Source organism: Pecten maximus, chromosome 4 (genome assembly GCF_902652985.1).
Source record: "Pecten maximus chromosome 4, xPecMax1.1, whole genome shotgun sequence".
In the NCBI taxonomy this organism is placed as follows: Eukaryota; Metazoa; Mollusca; class Bivalvia; order Pectinida; family Pectinidae; genus Pecten; species Pecten maximus.
The window spans coordinates 44,788,926-44,815,668 of record NC_047018.1 but is presented as its reverse complement, the minus strand read 5'-3'; the positions used below and the strand labels follow the sequence as shown (position 1 = coordinate 44,815,668).

The 26,743-nt window shown below is 35.8% G+C and overlaps 1 protein-coding gene across 1 annotated transcript; it reads right to left on the bottom strand.

Moving 5' to 3' along the window:
* Nucleotides 1-526: 526 nt before the first annotated feature.
* On the bottom strand, nt 527-26,659 carry LOC117326215 (amiloride-sensitive sodium channel subunit alpha-like). Its single transcript, XM_033882875.1, has 13 exons — nt 25,419-26,659; nt 16,220-17,137; nt 15,197-15,339; nt 14,501-14,581; nt 13,902-13,993; nt 12,479-12,642; nt 9,767-9,856; nt 7,974-8,100; nt 6,372-6,447; nt 5,944-6,001; nt 2,629-2,714; nt 1,242-1,317; nt 527-765 (listed from the first exon to the last, which is right to left on the bottom strand). Exons 1-13 carry the CDS (start codon nt 25,689-25,691, stop codon nt 601-603), a joined length of 2,349 nt encoding a protein of 782 aa, XP_033738766.1. The 5' UTR covers nt 25,692-26,659; the 3' UTR covers nt 527-600.
* Nucleotides 26,660-26,743: the final 84 nt, after the last annotated feature.

The window sequence follows — 26,743 nt, the reverse complement described above, 5'->3', positions numbered from 1 at the left end:
ACAAAAGACGTCAATCTATTTACATGTATTTACAAATGTACATGTATTTATATAAAAAATGAAAAAAATGTATCACTTTTCCCCTTGACTCATTCAAAGTAAAAGTTAATTCTTTACGTGGCTCTATGTTTAAAATATGACAATATTCAAATTCAAATAATATTATGGATGTTCTAGAATTAAACAAGTGCATCGCAGCGAAAAATATAAGAAAGAAAAGACAAAAGTTAATTTAGACAATGATATAGATTTGGATAATTTCACTATTTGAACTAATAATACACAACAAACTCCAATGTAACGATATCAAAAGATTAATTGTTTTAATTACACTAATGTGTGACAACTTAATTTTGCAATGCTTCCTTCTCCCTACAATACTCCAATTACGATACCTCCATACAAGCCCCCCCCCCCCCCCTCTCTACAATCCCCCCTCTTTACAATGTACCCTCTTACATACAATACCCCTTACAATACACCCCTACCCCTTTACAATGTCCCCTCTTACATACAATACCCCTTACAATACACCCCTACCCCTTTACAATGTCCCCTCTTACAATGCACCTCCCCCTCCAACCCCCATCCATCAACAGATTACATCTTAGGGTGTGTTTGTTTGTGTGGCCGCACTATTGACGATCTGAACAGTAACAAGTTCACCAGTTCTACGATGAGATGAAGAACTTCGAACAAACTGAGTAAGGACAGTCCGATCCATAATCCAATTGCTCCGCCCACATCCGACAGAAACTGAGCGTCCTGGAAAATGAAGGAGAATCATATGAGGTCTTTGTCCGAAAACACTCAATGATATTTCAAACAAAGAAACAAACAAGCAAATAAATAAATAGATAAATAGATTAGTGAATTAATAAATACATATTTTGGAACATGAATCCTAACGTCATAATAAGGTCAAATTATAACTCGGTCATCGGTTAACGTTTTAATATGGAACTCTTGTACAAATAACAGAAATTACTGCTAGATTGTTTTTTAACCGTGCAGTCAATCTATTGTTTTATAAAACATTTTATTTTGTTTTCAGTAAAAGTGTTTTTGAATGTTCGCCTACACAGCGCCTTAGCACATACATCCATATATGGGCCGTGGATTGTATGAAGACCCATATGTACTCGCCGTACGTTTCTATTATAATGTTGATGGCGAAAATTCAAGGGACGCTACTCGTGTATACTTCATTAAAGTGAAAACTAATCATAATTATAACCGACCTCGATTTCTGGAGTTTCTTTTATGTGTTCGTAGTTGAGGTCTTCGTAATAAATGGCAAGCTTTAGGAAGTTTAGACTGAAAGAAAAAAGTACCAACATATTTTGTTTGTTTACACAACGTTCATCGCAACACACAATTAATACCGTATATATCAGGCCTATTTCCAAAGCCACATTTACGTGTCCGCGAGGGATTATTGGTGTCCGGAGTGTGTTTGTTGGTCTGAGGGTGGTTATGTGTGTTTGATCGTGGACGTTTTTGTGGTGTCTTATTGTTGGTGTCCGGATAGTGTCTGATCTCGGACGTTCGGATGGTGTCTTATTGTTGGTGTCCGGATAGTGTCTGATCTCGGACGTTCGGATGGTGTCTTATTGTTGGTGTCCGGATAGTGTCTGATCTCGGACGTTCGGGTGGTGTCTTATTGTTGGTGTCCGGATAGTGTCTGATCTCGGACGTTCGGATGGTGTCTTATTGTTGGTGTCCGGATAGTGTCTGATCTCGGACGTTCGGATGGTGTCTTATTGTTGGTGTCCGGATAGTGTCTGATCTCGGACGTTCGGATGGTGTCTTATTGTCAGTATCTGGACAGTATGTGTCAGATCATGGACGTTCGGGTAGTGTCTTATTGTAGGTGTCTGGGCAGTATGTGTCAGATCATGGACGTTCGGACGGTGTCTTGGTTTTGGTGTCTGGACAGTATGTGTCAGATCATGGACGTTCGGACGGTGTCTTGGTTTTGGTGTCTGGACAGTATGTGTCCGATCATGGACGTTGGGATGGTGTCTTATTGTTGGTGTCTGGACAGTATGTGTCAGATCATCGACGCTCGGAAGGTGTCTTATTGTTGGTGTCTGGACAGTAGGTGTCAGATCATGGACGCTCGGAAGGTGTCTTATTGTTGGTGTCTGGACAGTGTGTGTCCGATCATGGACGTTCGGAAGGTGTCTTATTGTTGGTGTCTGGACAGTGTGTGTCCGATCATGGACGTTCGGAAGGTGTCTTATTGTTGGTGTCTGGGCAGTGTGTGTCCGATCATGCACACCCGAACGTTGTCTTATTGCTGACGTCCGTAAACTGTTGGCCTGGTTTTGGTGTCCGGATTGTGAGTGAATCGGATGGTATACGAAATATATATATAGAAATGTTCGGATTGTATATACTCTTTAGTACGAATTATTATGATACTGGACATGAAGAGTAATAGAGTAATTAGCAAAGACATAAATAACAAACGTCACTTTTATATAGAATATGTCGCTGTTTCTTTCGACCAGATTTTCTTGAACTAGCTCATTTATCGGATAACAACACAGATTTTGTTTCCAGTAATAGGGTATCCGGTTAAAGGAGTTCGGATTATCGAGGTTTCCGCTAGAGAATATTTACCTCAACAAACGTGGGTCATTTATTTGCTCCCTCAGTTGGACACAGCGCTCTTGGTTTTCTTCACATACGCCTTGTAATAACATGTACTGTAATGTAGACAGAAAAACTTAGAACTACTGGTATCGCCTGGTAAATCTCACACAATTGAATAGCACTTTTAAAAATCAGTGATATGGTAACACAAATGAGAAAGGAAGACGATTTTTATGACTCATGCCCTGACCGGGCCTCGAACTCACGATCTACGGCACCTATAATCGCCTAGTCAGAAACACATGCGCAGCTTTTTAGATACTATAATGTTCTGTCTATGTTTCCTGTGATGTGTGATGCAGGAAATATATTTATATATATGTCGATACAACAAATACCGTATAATAGATATACAATGTACAATTTTATCAAACAGTTGTTTCGGCCTTCTAGGACACTCGTCAGTAATGCTAGGGATAAAAACAATTGGTAAGAATTGGTTAGTGTGGCATGTCGGGTAATTTCGGATATAAAATGCATGGAACATAGATTATACATAGATCACCTACATATATATATATATATATATAAGAATTTCAATTTCAACACATTTTATTGTCATTTAATTCGACAAATGGATCTGACATCAGGCATAGCCTAAGTCATCTCCATATAAACATATATACAGGTAACAATTTTTTAATCTCGAATATAACAGAAGTAGTATACATAATTTTATATATATTAACAGGAGCATATATATGAATATATATATTAATTTACGTAGTTGATACATACAATTGCCAAATCACAAATTAACAGTAGATTAGAGTATAATTTAAATAATGAAGTATATATCACTCCAGGTAGAATTTTTTTTGGTGTGTATAAATTGAGTCAAATTATATGAATTTAGGTATTGTCTGTACACCATATTTGTTGATAGAATTTTCATACATTACTTCCTTGGGCTGCAGGTCCTATAAAGTCCCCGTGTTAAAACACATTGACCAGTCACCCTAAAAGATGTATGAGAATTCATCAACAACTGTTATACACATTTTTGCTAATACATATTACAAAAAAAAAAAAAAAAAAAAAAAACTGGAGTAGTCAAAAGTGTTATCAATCTACCCTTAATCATTTTAGGAAATTTGTTACTTTATATAACTTAATAATACTATGACAACTTCCATCCAGTCCAATCTTGCCCATTTGCATAATGTTATATTGCTTGCAGGGTACTGTATGTGCTACATATATATATAATTGAGATTTACCCAGAATCAATATAAAATTGTCATATATAACATATGCATAACTAAATTACTATGAATTTTACTAATTGATAAAAATATATGTATATGTGTTTGTGTGTGGGAGTGTGTGGCATGGGTGGGATATATATTGCATGTTAGATTATATGTTAAATCTTCCAGTTTCTTGTATATATTGTGTTACAAATTTTAGAATATTTATGTTGACATTAGTGTTACATAAACTACATCCTTTTAGAAGAGTACTAGCATTATAATGGTTGTGATCATCTAAATGGTTTATTTGTGCTAAGTTCTGAATTAGAAGTTGTCTAGCATCAATAAATATGGGACATTCAAACATAAAGTGGTGTATATTTTCATCTTCATAGTTACATGCACATGCTGCAGACTCAGCTAGATGATCTTTGTGAAGATCAGAGTTTAGGTTTGAGGCTTTATTTCTTAGTTGACAGAGTAGTATGTTATATTTTCTTAGTCCGTAATACTTGAAAGTATCAGTTATCTCTAATATGTTATTATTATTATTATTATTATTATTACAAGCTTACCGGTTATAAGTATTTATATATTAAAGTATTTAAAATGCTGAAGTTTCCATCCACGTAAATATGGTATATCATATACACGTCTCTTCCAGAAGGTAGAAAGTTGTAGTAATCCATTACAAAGGGATACAATAGTAACGTGACCCTGGGGTCAGGGTCTGCTGAGAGTAGTCAGATCACACCTGCAGACCAGTCAATTTTAAACAAAGATGCACCCTGTACATGAGAAGTACAAATATACTTGATAGAACTATCCCGTGAAGTAATTCGACTATGGTTGAGAAGATGAATTATTTATATGACAATATCCGTAAACTGTAAAACGAAAGTAGGTCTTGCCCAACTACATATAGATTATGATACGATAGCTATGAATTAAATCAGTGTTACTTTCCATTGTAATTTAGCACAATGGTGTTTCAAAAATTGCGAAAATAATCCGGTAATGTTCAATGGTCTTCTATTTTTATTATCGTCGTGTATTCTGGGTCACGTAACCGACGCCACGAAATGTCATACAGCTAATGGACCGAAGTGTTATCCACTCCAAACCTCCACTTATCGACTAAAGATGCCTGATTCTATAGCATGTGGTCTTCTACGTCATCAAATTCATTTCCCGCGAAATTACTGGGAAATCTCAAACAGATCTTTAAATGAAATGAAGCGAAAGAAACAGAAAACGTCTAAATAAAAGCGTCGTGGTCAGTACTGAGTACAACGTTAAAGTTCATTGTAAATACTTGCTACTATTTGCCAACCAAAAGCATAAGTAATTTAAATCAAATTATTTTAAAATCTATATTTCGTTTCTATTATAATCTTAAAATTTGCATCCCAAGATCATTTAGAAGCTTTGCAGTACTTACTCTTCCAAACGCACAGATGCTTTGATTTTAACAAAGATGGCGACCTGAAGCTGCGAGGCGGTTTGGATTGGAATTAAATTGCGTATATTTCGGCAAGTAAACATCGTACAATGTTCCCGTATGGTCAGATCATCTAATTTTGTCATTATGTATTCAGAACAGTTGTTGTTTAGTCGCTACGGTCATTAACATAAACATTCGGATTATTATATAAATACTTATTTAATTACCTGTAGATTTAATAAGTGTTTTGAATTTGTTCAATGAACTAGCATTTGATACTTCTCTATCTAGCTGGTTAAATTCATTCAGTGTTGATGGGAAAAAGCTATTTGAGTAATTTTCCGTCCATATATAAGTCTATATATAAGAACTCCCTTATTCAGTACGTACTCGTTGGTCGGGTACTGATGTGAGTGGTAAGACTAACCACGTAATAGTTGGTCGGGTATATATCAGTGGTAATACTTACCACATACTCGTTGGACGGGTACTGATATTAGTGGTAATACTTACCACGGAATCGTTGGTCGGGTACTGATATCAGAGGTTAGACTTACCACGTACTCGTTGGTCGGGTACTGATATCAGTGGTAAGACTTACCACGTAATCGTTGGTCGGGTACTGATATCAGTGGTAAGACTTACCACGTAATCGTTGGTCGGGTACTGATGGCTACTAATGAACTTCGTGTACTTATTCTCCCTGAAAAACACCAAAAACAAAAGCAATTTTACAAAAGTTATCTTTAGTTATGTTCTAAATACCATATTTAAGGATCAACTGATAAACTGTGAAAGGAGATACGAAGAAAGTCTAATTGGTTGATAGTTGTATGTCTTGTTTTCGAGTTTTAACAGGGGACAACGAGGTGAAAATCAAGTTAAGTCTTACAATTTGATCTGCATTAAACAAACCTTTTTTCTAACTTTCTTAAACTTTTTCTTAACCATCATCATCAAAGAACTGTTTCAATTATCTTTATGTAATGAGAAATAATTATAGGGTTAATTAATTCCTCCAAAAATGCATGTACCTTAAATTGATATAAAACAACAACATCTAAAAAGCTTACTTGCAAGCTTGAGGACATTCACACGTAAGGGTTTTCAGTCGAAATTGTTTGGCTAGCTTACTGGCGCATCTCTTCTCTGTAAATAAATGGGAAGCATTTGGTAACAATTAAGATAAAAGTCGATACCAAGAGCGATACGTATGGAGTTTATTAAGACCAGTTTGTCCCAACGTCACGGTTCATTACTTTAGGGAGCTAAAGTTCAAAATCATATTTAGAGCACAGACAATTTGTGGACAGTATGTACTTACGTTTATGGGCTAGACACTTAACGCTGTTGGTTAGACAATTAGTTCTGTTGGTTAGACAGTTACATCTGTTGGTTAGATACCTACATCTGTTGGCTAGACACTTAACTCTGTTGGTTAGACAATTAGTTCTGTTGGTTAGATACCTACATCTGTTGGTTAGACACTTACCTCTGTTAGTTAGACACCTACATCTGTTGGTTAGATACCTACATCTGTTGGTTAGACAACTACATCTGTTGGTTAGACACCTACATCTGTTGGTTAGACACTTACCTCTGTTAGTTAGACAACTACATCTGTTGATAAGATACCTACATCTGTTGGTTAGATACCTACATCTGTTGGTTAGACACTTACATCTGTTGGTTAGATACCTACATCTGTTGATAAGATACCTACATCTGTTGGTTAGATACCTACATCTGTTGATAAGATACCTACATCTGTTGGTTAGACACCTAACTCTGTTGGTTAGACAGTTACATCTGTTGGTTAGATACCTACATCTGTTGGCTAGACACTTAACTCTGTTGGTTAGACAATTAGTTCTGTTGGTTAGATACCTACATCTGTTGGTTAGACACCTAACTCTGTTGGTTAGACACTTACCTCTGTTGGTTAGATACCTACATCTGTTGGTTAGACAACTACATCTGTTGGTTAGATACCTACATCTGTTGGTTAGATACCTACATCTGTTGGTTAGACACCTACATCTGTTGGTTAGACACCTACATCTGTTGGTTAGATACCTACATCTGTTGGTTAGACACCTACATCTGTTGGTTAGACACCTACATCTGTTGGTTAGATACCTACATCTGTTGGTTAGACACTTACATCTGTTGGTTAGACAATTAGTTCTGTTGGTTAGACACCTACATCTGTTGGTTAGACACTTACATCTGTTGGTTAGACACCTACCTCTGTTGGTTAGACACTTACCTCTGATAGATAGACACCCCCCTCTATTGGTTAAACAGTGACTTCTGTTGGTTAGAAATCTACATCTGTTGTTTTAACCATTACTTCCGTTGGTTGGGCACCTAACTCTGTTGGTTAGACACCTAACTCTGTTGGTTAGACACCTAACTCTGTTGGTTAGACACCTAACTCTGTTGGTTAGACACCTAACTCTGTTGGTTAGACACCTACCTCTGTTGGTTAGAACTTTTCTCTGTTAGCTGCTTAGACACATGCCTCTGTTTGCTGGTCAGACATATACCTCTGTTAGTTAGTTAGACACATCTACTGGTAAGACACTTACCTCTGTTAGTTAGTTAGACACATCTACTGGTAAGACACTTACCTCTGTTAGTTGGTTAGACATACTTTCTGGTTAGACACTAACCTTTGTCGGTGTCACACAGTTTTACGTTAGTAGAGATGTTTGTCCTCATGACGTTGTTAAATGTCCGTGGGTTCAAACAGTCACATGACTTCATCGCGTGTCTGGCCTTACACATCCAGAGACAAGTCTAAATAATGACAACATTATAAATATAGGAATAAATCTGTATAAATATCTAACTGAACACTGCCCCTAAACGGATCGTAAAATTTTATAACATTGGACGTTATCTGTATGGAGATGGCATTTATGTACGTTATGAATGCCACAGTAGTCCTCGAAATTGTTCAATGCAAAAACACGTGTTTTGTTTTATTTATTGTCTACGTATACTATAACTAATGGGAAATGTATTTCCTATATCAATTACAATCCACTTACATTTCAAATTATTTTTCTACAAAGAAATAGGAAATCAGATCTAACAGATTTTTTTTCTTCAAAAAGCACTTTTAATTTTAAGTTGTGTCCGGGTTCACGCGTATAAAATAAACGATGTTAGCTCTGTCTGGGTGTTAAGAGATATTTAAAGGGGCATTCCTCCGTTCCAACATCAGAAACGTGCAAAATTTCTTTTGATAAAATCTATGCCCGAGTGTGGATTATATGAGTTTTTGTGTCTACCAGTTATGCAAGTAACGCCGAAATGTACAGAAAAATGACGTTTCGTGCACAAATACCGTCTGTCTTTGTGGTAATTAGTGATACTTCGGGTCGAATTGAGAATTTTTATGATATAACACTTGAAGCACTTTGGTTTCACTTGAGAGTAAAACTGCCATATCAATTTTAAGATTATAACTTTTACTACTTTGTAAAATACATAATTCCCATTAAGTTTCATTTTGGTGACATACACTTTATTCAAACGAAGGAATGTCCCTTTAATGAAATATACCTATTTCATAATACAGATAATGACGTTAATCTATAATACACTTTCAATGACGTCATATCTGCAAATGTCTTGTCTAATTGTCTTAATGCATATACTGGTTAAAAAGTCCAGCTACAATAAATGCTTTCTTATTTTTTGTGAAAGTCTGAACAATTGCAAGATCGCAAGAGGCGACTAAATTTGGGATCCTTCTTTTCTTCACTTTTTTTCTTCCTAAAGTCTATCTGGACAATACCCCACTTTTGGCCTTCAGTTGAGCATTCGCCCATGTGAGGAAGGCTTTGGGTTCTGTCCCCTGGCCGAGACATACCACTCTTTTAAAATGGTAGTTACTACTCCTGCTTAGCTCTTAGCATTTTGGGGTTGAGACTACTAGTTTGCCCATTGTCAGTATAATGTGACCGGGTGGGGTGTCCTGTTTGATGTCTTCGGCAGTATGCTTCAGTGAGGTAGCACTATAAATCGGCAAAAGTTCCGGCCTATCACAAGGAGACTTACCACAAACATACCGCAGCCTTCCAAAACACACATACGAACTCACCACATGCAAACATGCCACACGCACGGCGGGAGGGCGTCTTTAAAGACCTTAGCTGTTGATAGGACGTTAAACAATAAGAAACCCAACCAAACCTAATCAAATGTATGTGTAAATTACGTCACAGAAAGTTTCTTTTTAAATATGGTATTAAAAGTACATATTATTGTCAGTTATAACAAACGAAAATTGTTAAAATCAATGAACCTTTCATAGCAACAGGGCAATTTACTATGAGACCTGGTATCTTTGGAAGAGAAATGGGATATTGAAAGTTTTTTCCAAGTAAAGAAGGGTATGTGTGAGATGAATATTATAAAGTATGGCTAGGTACGATAACTCTAATACTCTTTGTACCTCGAATGTGTACTTTACTCCGTAATCCCGGGAGAAATTGTCCTGGTCCGTGCAGGTTCCGAATGGCTTCCCAAGTCTTGTTACAGACACCTAAAGGGATATTAGATATAGAGTTAGAGCTGTTTACATCACTAGATTTGTTTATCAACACTACGACACATAATTTGTGTTACTAAAGGACACAAATTACAAGAACCTTTTCAAAAGCGCGTGGTATAGTCGGAGTGCGTCGGCCACGGTGAGGTCATGGTTTGAACCCCGCAGGCGGCACTTTTATGTTTAAAAGATATCAAACTCCATCTACTAATGGGGTGGATTTCAATGCTGTGGTATTCAGATGTGAACCTCAGTATAAATGATAAGTTAGACATTGATTCACACCCAAAACAACACACAAACAAAAAGTTTCAAGATACAGAGGAATAGCCAGATCAAGGAAGGATGGTGTAACACTCTCACAGACAGTCAGATCAAGGAAGGATGGTGTAACACTCTCACAGAAAGTCAGATCGAGGAATGATGGTGTAACACTCTCACAGACAGACAGATCAAGGAAGGATGGTGTTACAGACAGTCAGATCAAGGAAGGATGGTGTTACACTCTCACAGACAGTCAGATCGAGGAAGGATGGTGTTACACTCTCACAGACAGTCAGATCGAGGAAGGATGGTGTTACACTCTCACAGACAGTCAGATCAAGGAAGGATGGTGTAACACTGTCACAGACAGACAGATCGAGGAAGGATGGTGTTACACTCTCACAGACAGACAGATCGAGGAAGGATGGTGTAACACTATCACAGACAGACAGATCGAGGAAGGATGGTGTAACTCTCTCACAGACAGTAAGATCGAGGAAGGATGGTGTTACACTCTCAAAGACAGTCAGATCGAGGAAGGATGGCGTAACACTGTCACAGACAGATCAAGGAAGGATGGTGTTACACTCTCACAGACAGACAGATCGAGGAAGGATGGTGTTACACTCTCACAGACAGACAGATCGAGGAAGGATGGTGTTACACTCTCACAGACAGACAGATCGAGGAAGGATGGTGTTACACTATCACAGACAGACAGATCGAGGAAGGATGGTGTTACACTCTCACAGAGGGCCGCTCACAGACAATCAGATCAAGGAAGGATCTGCATTTTTAAACTTTCAAAGAGTCTGGAGGGACGGACGGATAACGCCATATCACACTTCTCCCTTCAAATAGCGGTCGTTCGGTATATTCAGGACCGCGAATTTTAAAAAAAAAAGGCGCTTACATATGCTGCATGCAGATGCTGCATGCAGATGCTGCAAACGCACAACAGATCCAGAGTTCAGCTAGTACATGTCAAATACGTACGCCTTAAATCTCGCGAGATTTACAGACTTTCGCGACTGTGGATTCCTTTTAAGTGTTGCCTGATTTTAATAGATAGCTTTGTGATGTTTAGCTGGGTCATCACACTTGCTATTGCAATAGTACATACGTATTGTAATAGTGCACACCAATCAAAGCGTCCGTCACACCAGTCACTGGTAATGGATTTTATGTATTCCATAATTTGAAATGTAGCATTACTGTAATTAAATGTCTCTCCTCGATCTTACCCGACAAATGATTACTATGATAACGAAGTCTTCAAACGTTGATTTTAATTAAAGGCTGATTTCGTCTAAAAGGTTAATATAGACATTCTCTACACCATAATTACCATAAAAGCTAGTATTAAAATATATGGGGAAATGATTAATAAACAATATTGTATAGAATTTTTTTTCCTTTTTGCGAGAGGTCTGGGGGCCGCCCAGCGGGTCCCAGGGTGGCGAAGCCCCCCTGTAGATCTGCAATCGAAAGGGGGGCCAGTAATTTAGTGATAAAGCGAGCGCCGTAGGCGCGAGCCGATTTTTTTTTTGTATTTCCTCGAACCTGTCGGTAATAAGTATCACTCTATTCACGTTAAAACCGCGCATTCTTCTTCATGTTGTGTTTCTGTCTTTTTTCTCATTATGAACTCAATTAACTTCACAAATTATCATCAACTTATTGAATCTATGTGATGAAGTTGAGCAAAATTTCTTATAAAGATATAAATATTGACTTACCAGGCTGTTGCACAGGTCTGAGGATTGATATACTAGTATAAAAGTCGGAATGTTCCGGATGTACAAGATAAAGTTTTTATCGTTGCCTTCAAGAAAACATTATCGGTCCGGAAATATACAGATATTTATCGAAATGAATATATAAATTCGCGTTTTATCCCCTTTTTTAGATTTTGGATGTCAAAAAGTGGGGGGGCAAAAAGATATGTTTGCCCCCCCACTGAAAAAAGTGGGGGGGCAATTGCCCCCCCTGCCCCCCCGCTTCCTACGCCACTGCTTAGTTTTCTTCTCTCCGCTAGGCTATGCTTCGAAAATTCATGAGCGCAGCCTAGCGGAGAGAAATGGTACTAAAGCAAATAATCCAGTATACCACTGTATAAACTTGCGCATGGAATCCTTGGAGAAGTGAAAAACTGTAACTGTATTTAGAAAAAATATATAATTGTGCGGAACACGCCTCGCCGGGGTATACAACCATTTAGGTCTCCCCAAAGTAAGGACAATCAGTTGTTTATCACACCGAAAAATTAACACAAATCTTAAATTAAATTCCTTTCTTTCAAAGAAGAAGAAAAATAAGAAGGAGAAGCGATAGCAAAACAATAAACCTCACCATTTTGAGTCCAATGCTCGTTTCGAAGGCGGCCGGTACGAAGAAGCCCTCCTGTGCGGGGTGGGGGATCGTGCCTGGATCGTGTATCGCTACCCGGGCTCCGTATCCGTCCGTGATCCCATGGATATACTCAGGAGTGTCCAGGAAAAGGATCATCTCGATACCTGTCGGAACACACATTCCCGTCGTTAAATCTGATACGTATACCGAGATCGGAACAATTAGATTGAATAACAGAAAACTCGACGGAATACAGACAGTGGATGTTTCGGTTCTAATCTACATGTTTATTTATCTATCTATTTTTTGCGACTGAAATCGCCTTTCCTGAAACTCCTTCCTTTCTGTTTTCTTTTTAAGATGCGATTTCCAATAAACCCCCCCCCCCCCCCCCCCCCCCCCCCCCCCCACACCCACACACACACACACCCACACACACACACACACACACAATTTTAACGACGAAAATCCCACATACACCGGAGTTAAGACGGATTACGAAACTAACCCTTGTTAAAACTGGATGTGACGCAACTCGACATATAGTCTACATTGAACTGTCTAAAATAGTTGCAAAAAAGGCGGCGACGCAACAAAAAAACTTTCAAAGCCACAAAAGGCTTATCGGCTGTCTTTGCGAAACAAGCCAAAATTTGACTAAAAAAAAGCAAGGGTACAGAAACAGGGAAAATGTGTTAACACGTTTATGTAATCGTGCGAACGTTTTTTTGGAGAATATCGTAATTACTAAATTGTCCAAAATTAGAGTTACATTGACTTTAACACACGGAGTCATTTTATATCGAATATCCAGAAACGGTTTAATTGTCTGTTTTTAACTTAGGAATTTAATTGTCCTTATAAACATTCCATACATATTTTTGTTCATGATGACAGTACGAGTATAGTGGAAATGAATTGCGGAAAATGCGGATATCTGTTTCGGGATTATCGAGCGGAATCGTGTCCAGTGCATGAAACTATATCCAATTTGCATCAGAATCGGATATGTTTGCTTTCATTTCGCAATGGGCGTTTTATTATCATTAATGTAAATAATCAAGATTTCAATGACAGCTGGGTAGTAATCACTGAAATAATTTGTCTCGCCATTTTACTATAATTTACGAGTTTGCGCTGAAATCATTATCACATATAAACATACTATATGCGATCTTCACATAATACGGCTATATACATTAATGTACCGCGGCTGTCACAGTCGAGGTCAGACCTCCCTCTGGGTACACTTTACGGCATTTTTCTTATCGGATACACCAGAGCGAGAAGAACAAATAATAGAATTTTATTGATTCTGCTTCAGTTTTTTCAGTCGTACTTTTAACCGATTTAATATCACCGGGTTTCGTCTGATCAAGGATTGGCCTGAAAATCGGATGAGATACTTAGTCAACATACATACCACTGCCAACTCCTGGTTCGTCGATTACAGATTCGTTTAGTTGAAGAGTAAAGCAGTTCCCATAGTTCTCAGACGAAAAATACGTAAAGTTCCTGCAACGATAAAGATTGGTTCACTGCTTAAACATGATCAATTTACCGTTTACCACTTCAATATATTATTTATCACATAGATATTGTAAAAAAAACTATAACTTTTTATTTAACATTGTACATTGTATAGAGATAAAGAAAAAATCTCTGTAGAATCATTATTACTACAAATTGGAACATTTCTGCTGTAGCATTGAAGAATTTTTCGATCGTTCACATTTTGTAAAAAAAAAAAAAAACACTTTCAAAGAATGCACAATCTAAGAACTAGATTATTTTTGTTTGGAGCTGGGGTACTCTTAGATTAAGTATTGCCTATTCCGATCTGGCTCTAATATAAATTCTAGATGTGGCATGCAGGGTAGCGGTAAACCTCGGGGACTAAATGATGCCAGCAGAGCTTACAACTAAGAAATGTTAAAATGGAAAACTGTTAAATTAGCACTTTCCATGGCTTTGGAATTGCTGTTCGGAACTTACGATTGGGAAATCTTTAGCGGTTCTTACCTGCTTCCACATCGTTTCCCGTTTACTGAACACTGGATCAACATCGTTTTGAGACTGTGTCCCATTCGATAGCGGGTCTTGCTGGATACAAAGACGAAACAGAAAGTCATTATACACGTCACAATCTACGCGTGATGACGAAGGTAAGGATAGAGACCGGAAGATTGGAATACTGGAGTTTAATTACGTCATCAACACACGACAGGGAAAGAAAATATCAAATATTTCTTTTAGATTCTAAAATAAATTTCACTTTTTTGAGAGAAAATTATCAGTTGATCGATTTAGTGTTAATTGTAATTGACCTTTGTCCGATAACGATATTATATTGCATTACCAATTCGTTATGATATAGACCTATCTAGTTTACTGTAAATTGCTTAGATTTCGCGTGGGATTATTTTCGCGTAAGTGTATCTGTTACCGATACGGGAGTCTTGTGAAGTCCATGACCCTGATAGCTCATTCACGATGTAAAGTTATTTCGAAATCAATGTCCGCGAAATCATGCATACGCGAATATGACAGACGAGGTAAGATCGCAAAAAAAAAGAATTCGCGAAATCTATGTTTTACAGTACACTTACATACTGAATTTTGAAACCTCACAAGATGTTTTTTTTCGATTTTTAGCACAGAATTGTGTCCTACATGAATCGATTTATCAGAAAATACCCTGATAATGAATCGCACAACCTTGATTCCCTCATGTAAAGTTGTCTAAAGGTCGACATCAGGGCCGCGAGGGGATCGTCTCCATCATCGATATCTATAGGATCATCATTTCTGTTTGTAAGGTTCAGCATTGCCAGATCTTCCTCGAACCTTCGTCTTCGATTCTGAAAGGTCGCGTAAATGAAGAGTATACTTTTATATTGCTTTGAAAAACAACAATTTGAAAGTACGCTTTTACACTGCGCTTTTCGCGGTAAGCGTCACACATCTTACAGAACAGCAAGCTCTAGATCTGTATACTCAGAGGACAATTTTGGTTTTTGTTTTTGTTTAACGTCCTATTAACAGCCAAGGTCATTTAAGGACGTGCCAGGTTTTAGGAGGTGGAGGAAAGCCGGAGTACCCGAAGAAAAACCACCGGCCTACGGTCAGTACCTGGCAACTGCCCCACGTAGGTTTCGAACTCGCAACCCAGAGGTGGGGGGCTAGTGATAAAGTGTCGGGACACTTTAACCACTCTGCCACCGCGGCCCCAATATACTCAGAGGACAAATCGAGGTATTTGCGAATATGGCTCATCTCTTGAATAGCCGAAAAAAGGTTAAGACTGCACTTTTAAGAGTTAAGGTGCGGCCTACCAAACTTTTGTTGTTGAAATAGCTAAATTCTTTTGTTTTTGGCCAAGAAAATCAAATACGTCGCTTGAAATTTTCTGTAGATCTACCCTGTGGAGTTCTCATGAAACAGGGGTCAGTTGTCACGTGGTTAAGACTTGGCCAATGAACTTGTGGTCTAAAAACAAATGATGGGACATTCAAAGACAATGCTATATACTGAACACAAAAATATACGTTCGTGAAAGAAAAGTCTTTTGCTAGACTTTTATTAGTCAATTATTCAGGAATAACATTTGAGAAGTTTTTATTTTTCAAGTATTTTCCAATAAACAACTATCCGATATTCTTACTGTATGGTAAACGTATTTAATCACACTTATATTAAATATATATATATATATATATATATATGTATAATTCTACCTACAGAACTGTCTTTGGTCTCTCCAGTAGAATTGTCCCCGGATCCTCTGGTTCCATCTCCTTTAGAACCACTTCCTCTTCCTCCATTGCCACCCTTTCCTCCTTTACCCCCACTACTACTTGTGGTTGTACTAACTCCTACACTTCCGGTAACACCACTTCCTCCTCCGTTACCAACATTAACACTTGTGGTAGTATCAACTCCCGCACTTCCGGTAACACCACTTCCTCCTCCGTTACCAACATTAACACTTGTGGTAGTATCAACTCCCGCACTTCCGGTAACACCATTTCCTTCTCCGTTATCTACAGTACTACTTGCGGTAGTACTGCCTCCTACACTTCCGGTTTCACCATTTCCTCCCCCGTTGCCTAAAGCACTTGTTGTGGTAGTGCCACCTACTACACTTCCGGTACTTCCACCAATTCTTCCTGTAGTAGTACTTCCTGTAGTACTAAATCCTACACTTTCGTTATCAGTACTTCCATTTCCTCTCATACCTTCCGTACTATTTCCGTCTTCGCTATCTCCGCTGGATATAATATTCAGTACTTGATCCTTGTATTTGCTTGGGTTGGTATTTAGGATCAAATCTCGGAGTTGTTGAGACGCGCGGGACAGTTCAGACTTTTTGATAGGATTTGTGTTGCAGATGCTGATAGCGGGTGGAGGAAGGTTACTAAACTCTAATGTAATCTTTGTCTGTTTTGGCCACGAGTAGTACTGTTGGCATAGAAACACAAGATGGAAGATCATAGCACCAACAGCAGCTAGGAGGAGGACTACCCAGATCAATTTAGCCACGTAATGTATGGACGTTTGGATGTACGCAACTCCAGCCATGGACGTTCTTTCGGCAAACCCAGACAGCAGTGCCACCGCAGACTGTTTGATTTCATTTGACTTCGCATCATTCGATACCTACAAAAACAACTGCTAAACTTGAATTTCCTCTCAAGTACATATAGAAAGATATCAAAAGTCGCACCGGTCTGTGCTGTCGTGGTTGTGTCCTTGGACAAGACTCTTAACCCTAATTTCTCTATATGGCATGCGACAGGCCTCCTGTATGTTGTTTAGTGAGGTAGTCACCAACTACTACAAGGAGATCCCGTCTCAAAATGACTCGACTGTTCACGGGCGATAAACATTTATTTGGTAGTCTTGTCGTAGTGGATTTTTTGTAACTACCCTGGTTCCCATTATGGGAACGTGGACTTTGATATTCACCTTAGATTTACATGACGGGTGTCGGCAAGGAAGCCGATGACGTTTACTCTTATCCTCTGAGAACTCCTGGTGCCCCGGTCTGATTGATTATTCAACTATTTTATCAAAGGTCTTCAGTTATAATTTTGTCCATTTTTTTTTACCAGTTTATCGATTTTTTGCTAGAATTACTCCGTTGTTTGCACGACAGTGTTCACTCATCAGTTTAACAATCAGAAGTCCGTAAAATGTCAGGGTTATGTTACACCTTTACGATTTGTAAATATTTGCGTCTAGTCCTTGTGATAATGATGATGATGTATTTTAGTTGAGATATAGCCCAACCTTAATCAAATCACCCATGCTTTTCAGAAGAGAAATACTCATTTACATAAAATCGTAACAAAAAATGTGTTTATGGGCTATATGTATTATAGTCTATTCTGAATAAACATCCCATCCACATCGGAACGGAAGTATGATTAAACTAACGTCTAATATTTCGAGGAGATCATTGTTTAATTTGACACAATGATACCAAATATAGTATTTTTTAGTTTATTTTGCAGACATTAGAAAAACGTTAGAACTAGCAATATCAAACTCCAGTATGTTTAACATTTTGAACCTAGGATTTTTTGTTTTCTAAATTATAAAAGTATTGACAGATATAAAGCGTTATTAAAAGGTTGATTTTTTATTTTGAATTAACTGTGTTGGATTTCTCAAATCTACCTGAACAGGGGTAATCATAAACACGTATCGCTGATATCGATATATTTGTAACAGGTGAGTTGTAAAGAATAACAATCGGGAAAAAAGTGAAGTTCAGAAGTTCATTTCAGAATTAACCTTTTATTTTGATTGGTTTAACCGACGAAGCATGTGGTATATTGCGTACACAATTTATATGAACAATTCATCTCGTGTTCCATTGGGTTTAGTCTCTCATTAACTAATTTAAAAACGAATAAAAAGTTAATGCTAGCATTTTCAATATTTTTTTGCTGATAAACATCATTTAAAAAGTCAATTGCAAACATTTACTTTGTGTAATCTACGTTTAAAATCATTTTGACGTATGGTCATCCATGCACAACTTCCATTGATTTTGCCCACTTCCCCAGTGATAATAAAAGAAAAAAGATCCTGCATTTCAATATTGGTATTCAAATAAAATCGCAACATTTCCTTTCTCACAGCAATTTCACAGTTGAAAAAAAAGTGTATTTGATGGCCGATATATAGATCTACATATATTCATACGCGGTGAAGTGGGTCAGGCTATGCAATCATTGAGAATTCACTCAGATGTAGCTGAGCTGGAATGCCTCGATCATCGGCGACCAGCTGCAGGTAGCTCAGTGGTAGAGTGTCTGTCTAGAGTTCGGAGGGTCCTGGGTTCGAACCCCGGTCTGGCTGCTACATTTGCTCCTTCTCCTGTTACAGAGATATAAACAGATTTGCTCACACTTAGATTAGTGTGTAACAGGAAAGGGAAAAATGCAACGACAAGACCGGGACTTGAGCCCGGGACATCCGAACTCTAGACGAATGCTCTAACAAATCGAGCTACCTGTCCACCGGTGTTCAGTAAAGTTTCGCTACAATCGATTTGTAAACAGTGAGAATCGAAAATATCAAGCAGTGATAGGCAAATATATCAAAATGCTTGTAATACATTTTACCAATGAAATTCTCGATATATCGGCGAAGTGATAGAATGAGCTAGTTCTACATGACCCTCGACCTCGTATTATGCTTCTAGGTTTCATTCACGTGACCCATGTACTTTATTTACGTCATACACATAAATTGATGACGTGATCATGCCACTCTCACCAAACGATGGGAGGCTTTTACATTGGATATCAAATTTTTTGAGAAGCGTTTTTCTTAAACTTAATACTTAACTATCTGAAATAATATTCGACATAATGAAATACCAAACTTATCTGAAATCAATTACATGTACAGATCCATATATTTCTTGATCTTTTTCGGAGTATGGGATTTGGAATAGTACTGTGAGTTAAATTATGTTGTGATGCTTCTCTTCTGACAGTCTTATACATTTTTGGTTATGTATCTGAATTTGAATTTGTTTCTGTTGTTTTCTGACACTTTCTCGATATCTTGAGATATGTCGACATGGCTCAGTGGTACATGTAACAGCCGCGGATATTACGGAATTGTCATTCTGTATCCAACGAAAGCTACTCATGTGGTCGAACAATATAATATTATTTATTTATTTATTTATTTATTTATTTATTTATTTTATCTATTCATTTATGTATTCCACTACTTACTTTTGGCTTTTATTGTTTATTTGAAGTTGTTGTTTTATAACCAGGATTCGTCTGCTTTTCCCATACACTGTTCCCAATATAACATTTTATATTATTTTCCCAGTATATATAAATGTCATTTCATTCTGAATTCAACATTACCTCATAACGACAATTAGTACAGTACAAATGGTTGTGTATACAGGAACTGGAGGTGAAAACGTATAGTTATCATGTGTTTGTCCAGTCGCCCAGACTGTCCATAATATCTGTATATCTGACCAACGTGAATAAACAGATTTGTCGATACCTGGGTAAGTAAATAATATGTAAATGAGCGTGGTTCCAGATAATCGACCTTTCTGAACTTATTAATATGTTAAGGATGTTGTGTTTCATGTATTTTAAACATACAGTGTATTTTATTGTTTAGACACAATTGGATTGGGCACAAGTTTTATAACAATTTATAAAAGCCCTCTCCACAAATATATGTTATATAGATTGTGATAGCGACACAGTATACTGATTAATAATATAATGATCATAAAAAAAAAGAAAAGCAAAGAAGAATGACATCGTGTTTTCGCTCCTTTGCTCCTTCGCTCCTTCGCGTTTAAGTCGAAGGAGCGAAGGAGCGATATTGGAAATTTGGCCCTAACGGAACACCATAGTTTTCACATGGGTAACCACATGCACGCGAAGGCGATTCTACTAAATTCACACGATACAAGGTCATGATAAAGTTTGCTACACTTATGTTTAAGTTTTGTTAATAAAATGTTCAGGCGTCGAGGGCCATAAATAAGCATAAAAAATGAAATATTAAAATGACAACTGAAATTCCATATTATAATCGCTAACGTTTTCAAGCCTTGCATATATATATTTATATTTATATTTATATGGGGCAAAGAAGTAATTATAACAGTGTAGACATGAACAATGTCAAATTTTCGAGGCAATCTGCCCTTTTATCAAGACACAGAGAATACAAATACAAATCACATGATATATAAACAGTACTAGAAAATACAATAAGATATAGTAAGACTAGTATTTTTGGAAGTAGTTGAAATAACCATGAACCCTTCGGCTAGCTTGGGCCGAAGGCGGTGGCTAGCGTGACATGTACAAAGCCATGTTCTATGATGGAACGCTATGTGACCAACGGCCAAGACATTTGAAAATATCCCGCGCGTGCAAATGCCGAAGTGTTCATGGACGTTTCGTCCCTAAATGATTTTATATGGATGCAATAAAGGAACAGGTGGACGATATTGCATAAATACTTTATTCATTATCGTCCATGAAATGATGAAGAATATAATAAATATATTGTGTACAAAGTCTGGAGAATTCGTGTCCTGCAGAAAAAAAACCTTTGCAAGGATCCTGTGTTACACGGATTATTACCGCTAATATAACTTCCTTGACCCATACATATTTATGTGTGCACGTGCACTTGCGTGAGAGCCTATGATTGTACATATGCGTATGAACGAGTATAAAGCCGTTGTTTATATATTCTATTGAAAATCGTAAATGTCGACCCAACAAATAGTCACGTGGTTGGTCTTTTTCGGCATGGACGATACAATGGAAACGGATATTTCGAGGAAGGCGGGCATGGCAAGGAGAAACATAAAAAGCACGGGATGTGACGAACAATTGAATGCAAAGTCATAGAAATGATATATATATGTGTGAGTTTCAAATGTATACGTATAATATGTGTGTGTGTGTTAATTTCTGTACTAATTAAAATAGTGAAAAATATCAGAAAAAGTGATAGTTTTCAGTAGTGAAAAATATCAGTTCGATATTTCACTCGTAAAATGCAATAAATGTAGATATTTCACACAAATATTTCACACAATGAATTGTACAAATTAAAGAAATGTACATTGTATAGAGCATGTTTATCTTTTGAATTCTACATTGTATAGAGTATGTTCATCTGTTGAATTCTACATTGTATAGAGAATGTTCATCTTTTGAATTCTACATTGTATAGAGCATGTTCATCTTTTGAATTCTACATTGTATAGAGCATGTTCATCATTTGAATTCTACATTGTATAGAGAATGTTCATCTTTTGAATTCTACATTGTATAGAGCATGTTCATCTTTTGAATTCTACATTGTATAGAGCATGCTCATCTTTTGAATTCTACATTTGTAGGGCGTGTTCATCTGTTTAATTTTGCATTGTATAGAGAATGTTCATCAGTTGAATTCTACATTGTAAAGAGAATGTTCATCATTTGAATTCTACATTGTATAGAGCGTGTTCATCTTTTGAATTCTACATTGCATAGAGAATATTCATCTTTTGAATTCTACATTGTATAGAGAATATTCATCTTTTGAATTCTACATTGTATAGAGCATGTTCATCTTTTGAATTCTAAATTGTAAAGAGAATGTTCATCTTTTGAATTCTTCATTGTATAGAGCGTGTTCATCTTTTGAATTCTACATTGTATAGAGAATGTTCATCTTTTGAATTCTACATTGTATAGAGAATATTCATCTTTTGAATTCTACATTGTATAGAGCATGTTCATCTTTTGAATTCTACATTGTATAGAGAATATTCATCTTTTGAATTCTACATTGTATAGAGCATGTTCATCTTTTGAATTCTACATTGTATAGAGCATGTTCCTCTTTTGAATTCTACATTGTATAGAGAATGTTCATCAGTTGAATTCTACATTGTATAGAGCATGTTCATCTTTTGAATTCTACATTGTATAGAGCATGCTCATCTTTTGAATTCTACATTTGTAGGGCGTGTTCATCTGTTTAATTTTGCATTGTATAGAGAATGTTCATCAGTTGAATTCTACATTGTAAAGAGAATGTTCATCATTTGAATTCTACATTGTATAGAGCGTGTTCATCTTTTGAATTCTACATTGCATAGAGAATATTCATCTTTTGAATTCTACATTGTATAGAGAATATTCATCTTTTGAATTCTACATTGTATAGAGCATGTTCATCTTTTGAATTCTAAATTGTAAAGAGAATGTTCATCTTTTGAATTCTTCATTGTATAGAGCGTGTTCATCTTTTGAATTCTACATTGTATAGAGAATGTTCATCTTTTGAATTCTACATTGTATAGAGCATATTCATCTTTTGAATTCTACATTGTATAGAGCATGTTCATCTTTTGAATTCTACATTGTATAGAGAATATTCATCTTTTGAATTCTACATTGTATAGAGCATGTTCATCTTTTGAATTCTACATTGTAAAGAGAATGTTCATCTTTTGAATTCTACATTGTATAGAGCATGTTCATCTTTTGAATTCAACATTGTTTAGAGAATGTTCGTCTTTTGAATTCTACATTGTTTAGAGAATATTCATCTTTTGAATTCTACATTGTATAGAGGATGTTCATCATTTGAATTCTACATTGTATAGAGAATGTTCATCATTTGAATTCTACATTGTATAGAGAATGTTCATCTGTTGAATTCTACATTGTATAGAGAATGTTCATCTTTTGAATTCTACATTGTATAGAGAATGTTCGTCTTTTGAATTCTACATTGTTTAGAGAATATTCATCTTTTGAATTCTACATTGTATAGAGGATGTTCATCATTTGAATTCTACATTGTATAGAGAATGTTCATCATTTGAATTCTACATTGTATAGAGAATGTTCATCTGTTGAATTCTACATTGTATAGAGAATGTTCATCTGTTGAATTCTACATTGTATAGAGAATGTTCATCTTTTGAATTCTACATTGTATAGAGCATGTTCATCTTTTGAATTCTACATTGTATAGAGCATGTTCCTCTTTTGAATTCTACATTGTATAGAGAATGTTCATCAGTTGAATTCTACATTGTATAGAGCATGTTCATCTTTTGAATTCTACATTGTATAGAGCATGCTCATCTTTTGAATTCTACATTTGTAGGGCGTGTTCATCTGTTTAATTTTGCATTGTATAGAGAATGTTCATCAGTTGAATTCTACATTGTAAAGAGAATGTTCATCATTTGAATTCTACATTGTATAGAGCGTGTTCATCTTTTGAATTCTACATTGCATAGAGAATATTCATCTTTTGAATTCTACATTGTATAGAGAATATTCATCTTTTGAATTCTACATTGTATAGAGCATGTTCATCTTTTGAATTCTAAATTGTAAAGAGAATGTTCATCTTTTGAATTCTTCATTGTATAGAGCGTGTTCATCTTTTGAATTCTACATTGTATAGAGAATGTTCATCTTTTGAATTCTACATTGTATAGAGCATATTCATCTTTTGAATTCTACATTGTATAGAGCATGTTCATCTTTTGAATTCTACATTGTATAGAGAATATTCATCTTTTGAATTCTACATTGTATAGAGCATGTTCATCTTTTGAATTCTACATTGTATAGAGCATGTTCATCTTTTGAATTCTTTAGAAGCATACATTGTTGATCTTTTGAATTATCAACAATAAAGAATTTAATTTTTTGGTGAAGAATGGTATTCTTTTGAAATGCACGTTGTAAGAAATTAGTAAATCGTAATTATTATAATAAAATCTATAATTTTCAGTCATAATATCACTGTACTTTCAAGATATCATGTTTAAATCATATATTGTATTAACAAGGTATATCTTCCACGTGTTTTAATTAATCAGCTGTGAAAAAATCGCAATACTAGAAATCTTTACATGAGTGAAATACATTGTAAACGTTCATGAAATTAATGACTTACAGTCTCTAGAATACTGTTAAACTGATCTTAATATATAAAGCAATTATTACTAAACATTGTTAATTACATTGCTGATAACATTGTTACTTAAATTGTTAATTACATTGTTACTTACATTGTTAATTACATTGTTAATTACATTGTTAATTACATTGTTAATTACATTGTTACTTACATTGTTACTTACATTGTTAATTACATTGTTAATTACGTTGTTAATTACATTGTTAATTACATTGTTACATTGTTACTTACATTGTTACTTACGTTGTTACTTACGTTGTTGATTACATTGTTAATTACATTGTTAATTACGTTGTTACTTACGGTGTTAATTACATTGTTACTTACATTGTTACTTACGGTGTTAATTACATTGTTACTTACATTGTTACTTACAGTGTTACTTAGTGTTAATTACATTGTTACATTGTTACTTACATTGTTACTTACATTGTTACTTACATTGTTACTTACAGTGTTAATTACATTGTTACATTGTTACTGACATTGTTAATTACATTGTTAATTACATTGTTACATTGTTAATTACATTGTTAATTACATTGTTACTTACGTTGATAATTACATTGTTACTTACGGTGTTAATTACATTGTTACATACGTTGATAATTACGTTGTTACTTACAGTGTTAATTACATTGTTACATTGTTACATACGTTGATAATTACGTTGTTACTTACAGTGTTACTTACATTGTTACTTACAGTGTTAATTACGGTGTTAATTACATTGTTGATTACATTGTTAATTACATTGTTACTTACATTGTTACTTACATTGTTACTTACAGTGTTAATTACATTGTTACATTGTTGATTACATTGTTACTGACATTGCTAATTACATTGTTACCTACATTGTTACTTACGGTGTTAATTACATTGTTAATTACATTGTTAATTGAAGAAATTAATTCGTTACCTCTTCTTCGTAATCCACTGGGGGTTCTTTTGGAGGTTTTGACAGAACCCAGTTGTTTTTCCCGGGGAATGACGTGTAGCTCCTCTCCACCATTTCACACGGTTTAATATCTACGTATGTTTCCACGGTTTTCCCTTCATTACTTTTACTCTCCCGTCTTCTGTTCCAAGAAATAAGGCCAGTCCCGTCCATGTCCTCAAACTGTACTATTCCAGACTTGTCCGTAAAACTGGACATTCGTCTTTTTGCCATGGCGTCTACGTCCTCGGACATGCTACTCGAATGAAAAAGTTCATAAAAATGAAATCATTCACACTTACTTATTCTACTAAAACAACCGGTCTGGAGTCTACATATGCGTTTTAAGTTTTAAAAAAATCGTTACGCTTCGTTTACGACTTTCCATTCATCCTAAAAATAAAAACATATTATATTAAAGAACTTCATCAAAATTATACTGAACATAAATACATGACCGACGTCATCATCATCATCAATGACTAGAACCTGTCCGTACCGGGTCTACACGTTCCCTATCTGATTATTGATCACAAACGTGACGAGACGAATCGGTTTTAAAAAAAGTTACAACGATATCCTGGAATCAGAGATATTTAGTAAATAATCAAGACATTAATGTTCCTAAAACTCGCCTTCTCTTTTTAAAATTTCTTAAATCTGTCAACTTTTTTCATGATTATTTAAAAGAAATTTGAATAATGTAAAAAATGTTTTTAATCTGACCATGCTGTCAGAATGTGTTTGTGATGGGTATGTTATTATTGCCTCTGGCTTGCTGTTGAAACTATCGAAGCATTGCAGTTATATCAATATTTCCTTATCGCAGTGTGTATATAAATGATTTTCTAACATTTCCATAGCTGGTACATATATCTGAACAGTCATGGCTAACTAAACATAAATAGGAATATTTTCACAGCTGAGTGGCTACTGAAAGCATTCTACTTTTTATTTACACATATACAAATTGTAAAGTAGTCTGAAATCAATTTGTAAATAAACATCACATTACTCAAATATCGGCGAAGAAAGATTGAAAGGTTGATCAGACATATTCTAATATCTTAACTAAGTTGCACTTTACAACTAATTAATTTTAATGTTTTTTTTTGCTTTTTTTGTTTTTTTGTCTCGGGGCACGCAGCAGTTCACCATTGATTTGAAATTAAGTACAAAAATGTACATTTTGGAGTGGGAAATATTTTCGCGTTGATTTCAGTGTTTTACGCAAGAACAACTGAATATCAGATTAGGATAGAACTTAATTGAAAAATTCGGGACCAAGCAAAAAGTTCGATACAGCG

What these genes read in the sequence shown, in the direction of transcription:
- LOC117326215 (XM_033882875.1), bottom strand. Translation starts at nt 25,691, where the DNA reads ATGTCCGAGGACGTAGACGCCATGGCAAAAAGACGAATGTCCAGTTTT. An exon ending in CTTTACATGAGGGAATCAAG is followed by an intron (nt 14,582 to 15,196) that starts GTTGTGCGATTC and finishes CTTTGTATCCAG; the next exon opens with CAAGACCCGCTATCGAATGG. An exon ending in GAATGTCCTCAAGCTTGCAA is followed by an intron (nt 6,002 to 6,371) that starts GTAAGCTTTTTA and finishes GGTGTTTTTCAG; the next exon opens with GGAGAATAAGTACACGAAGT.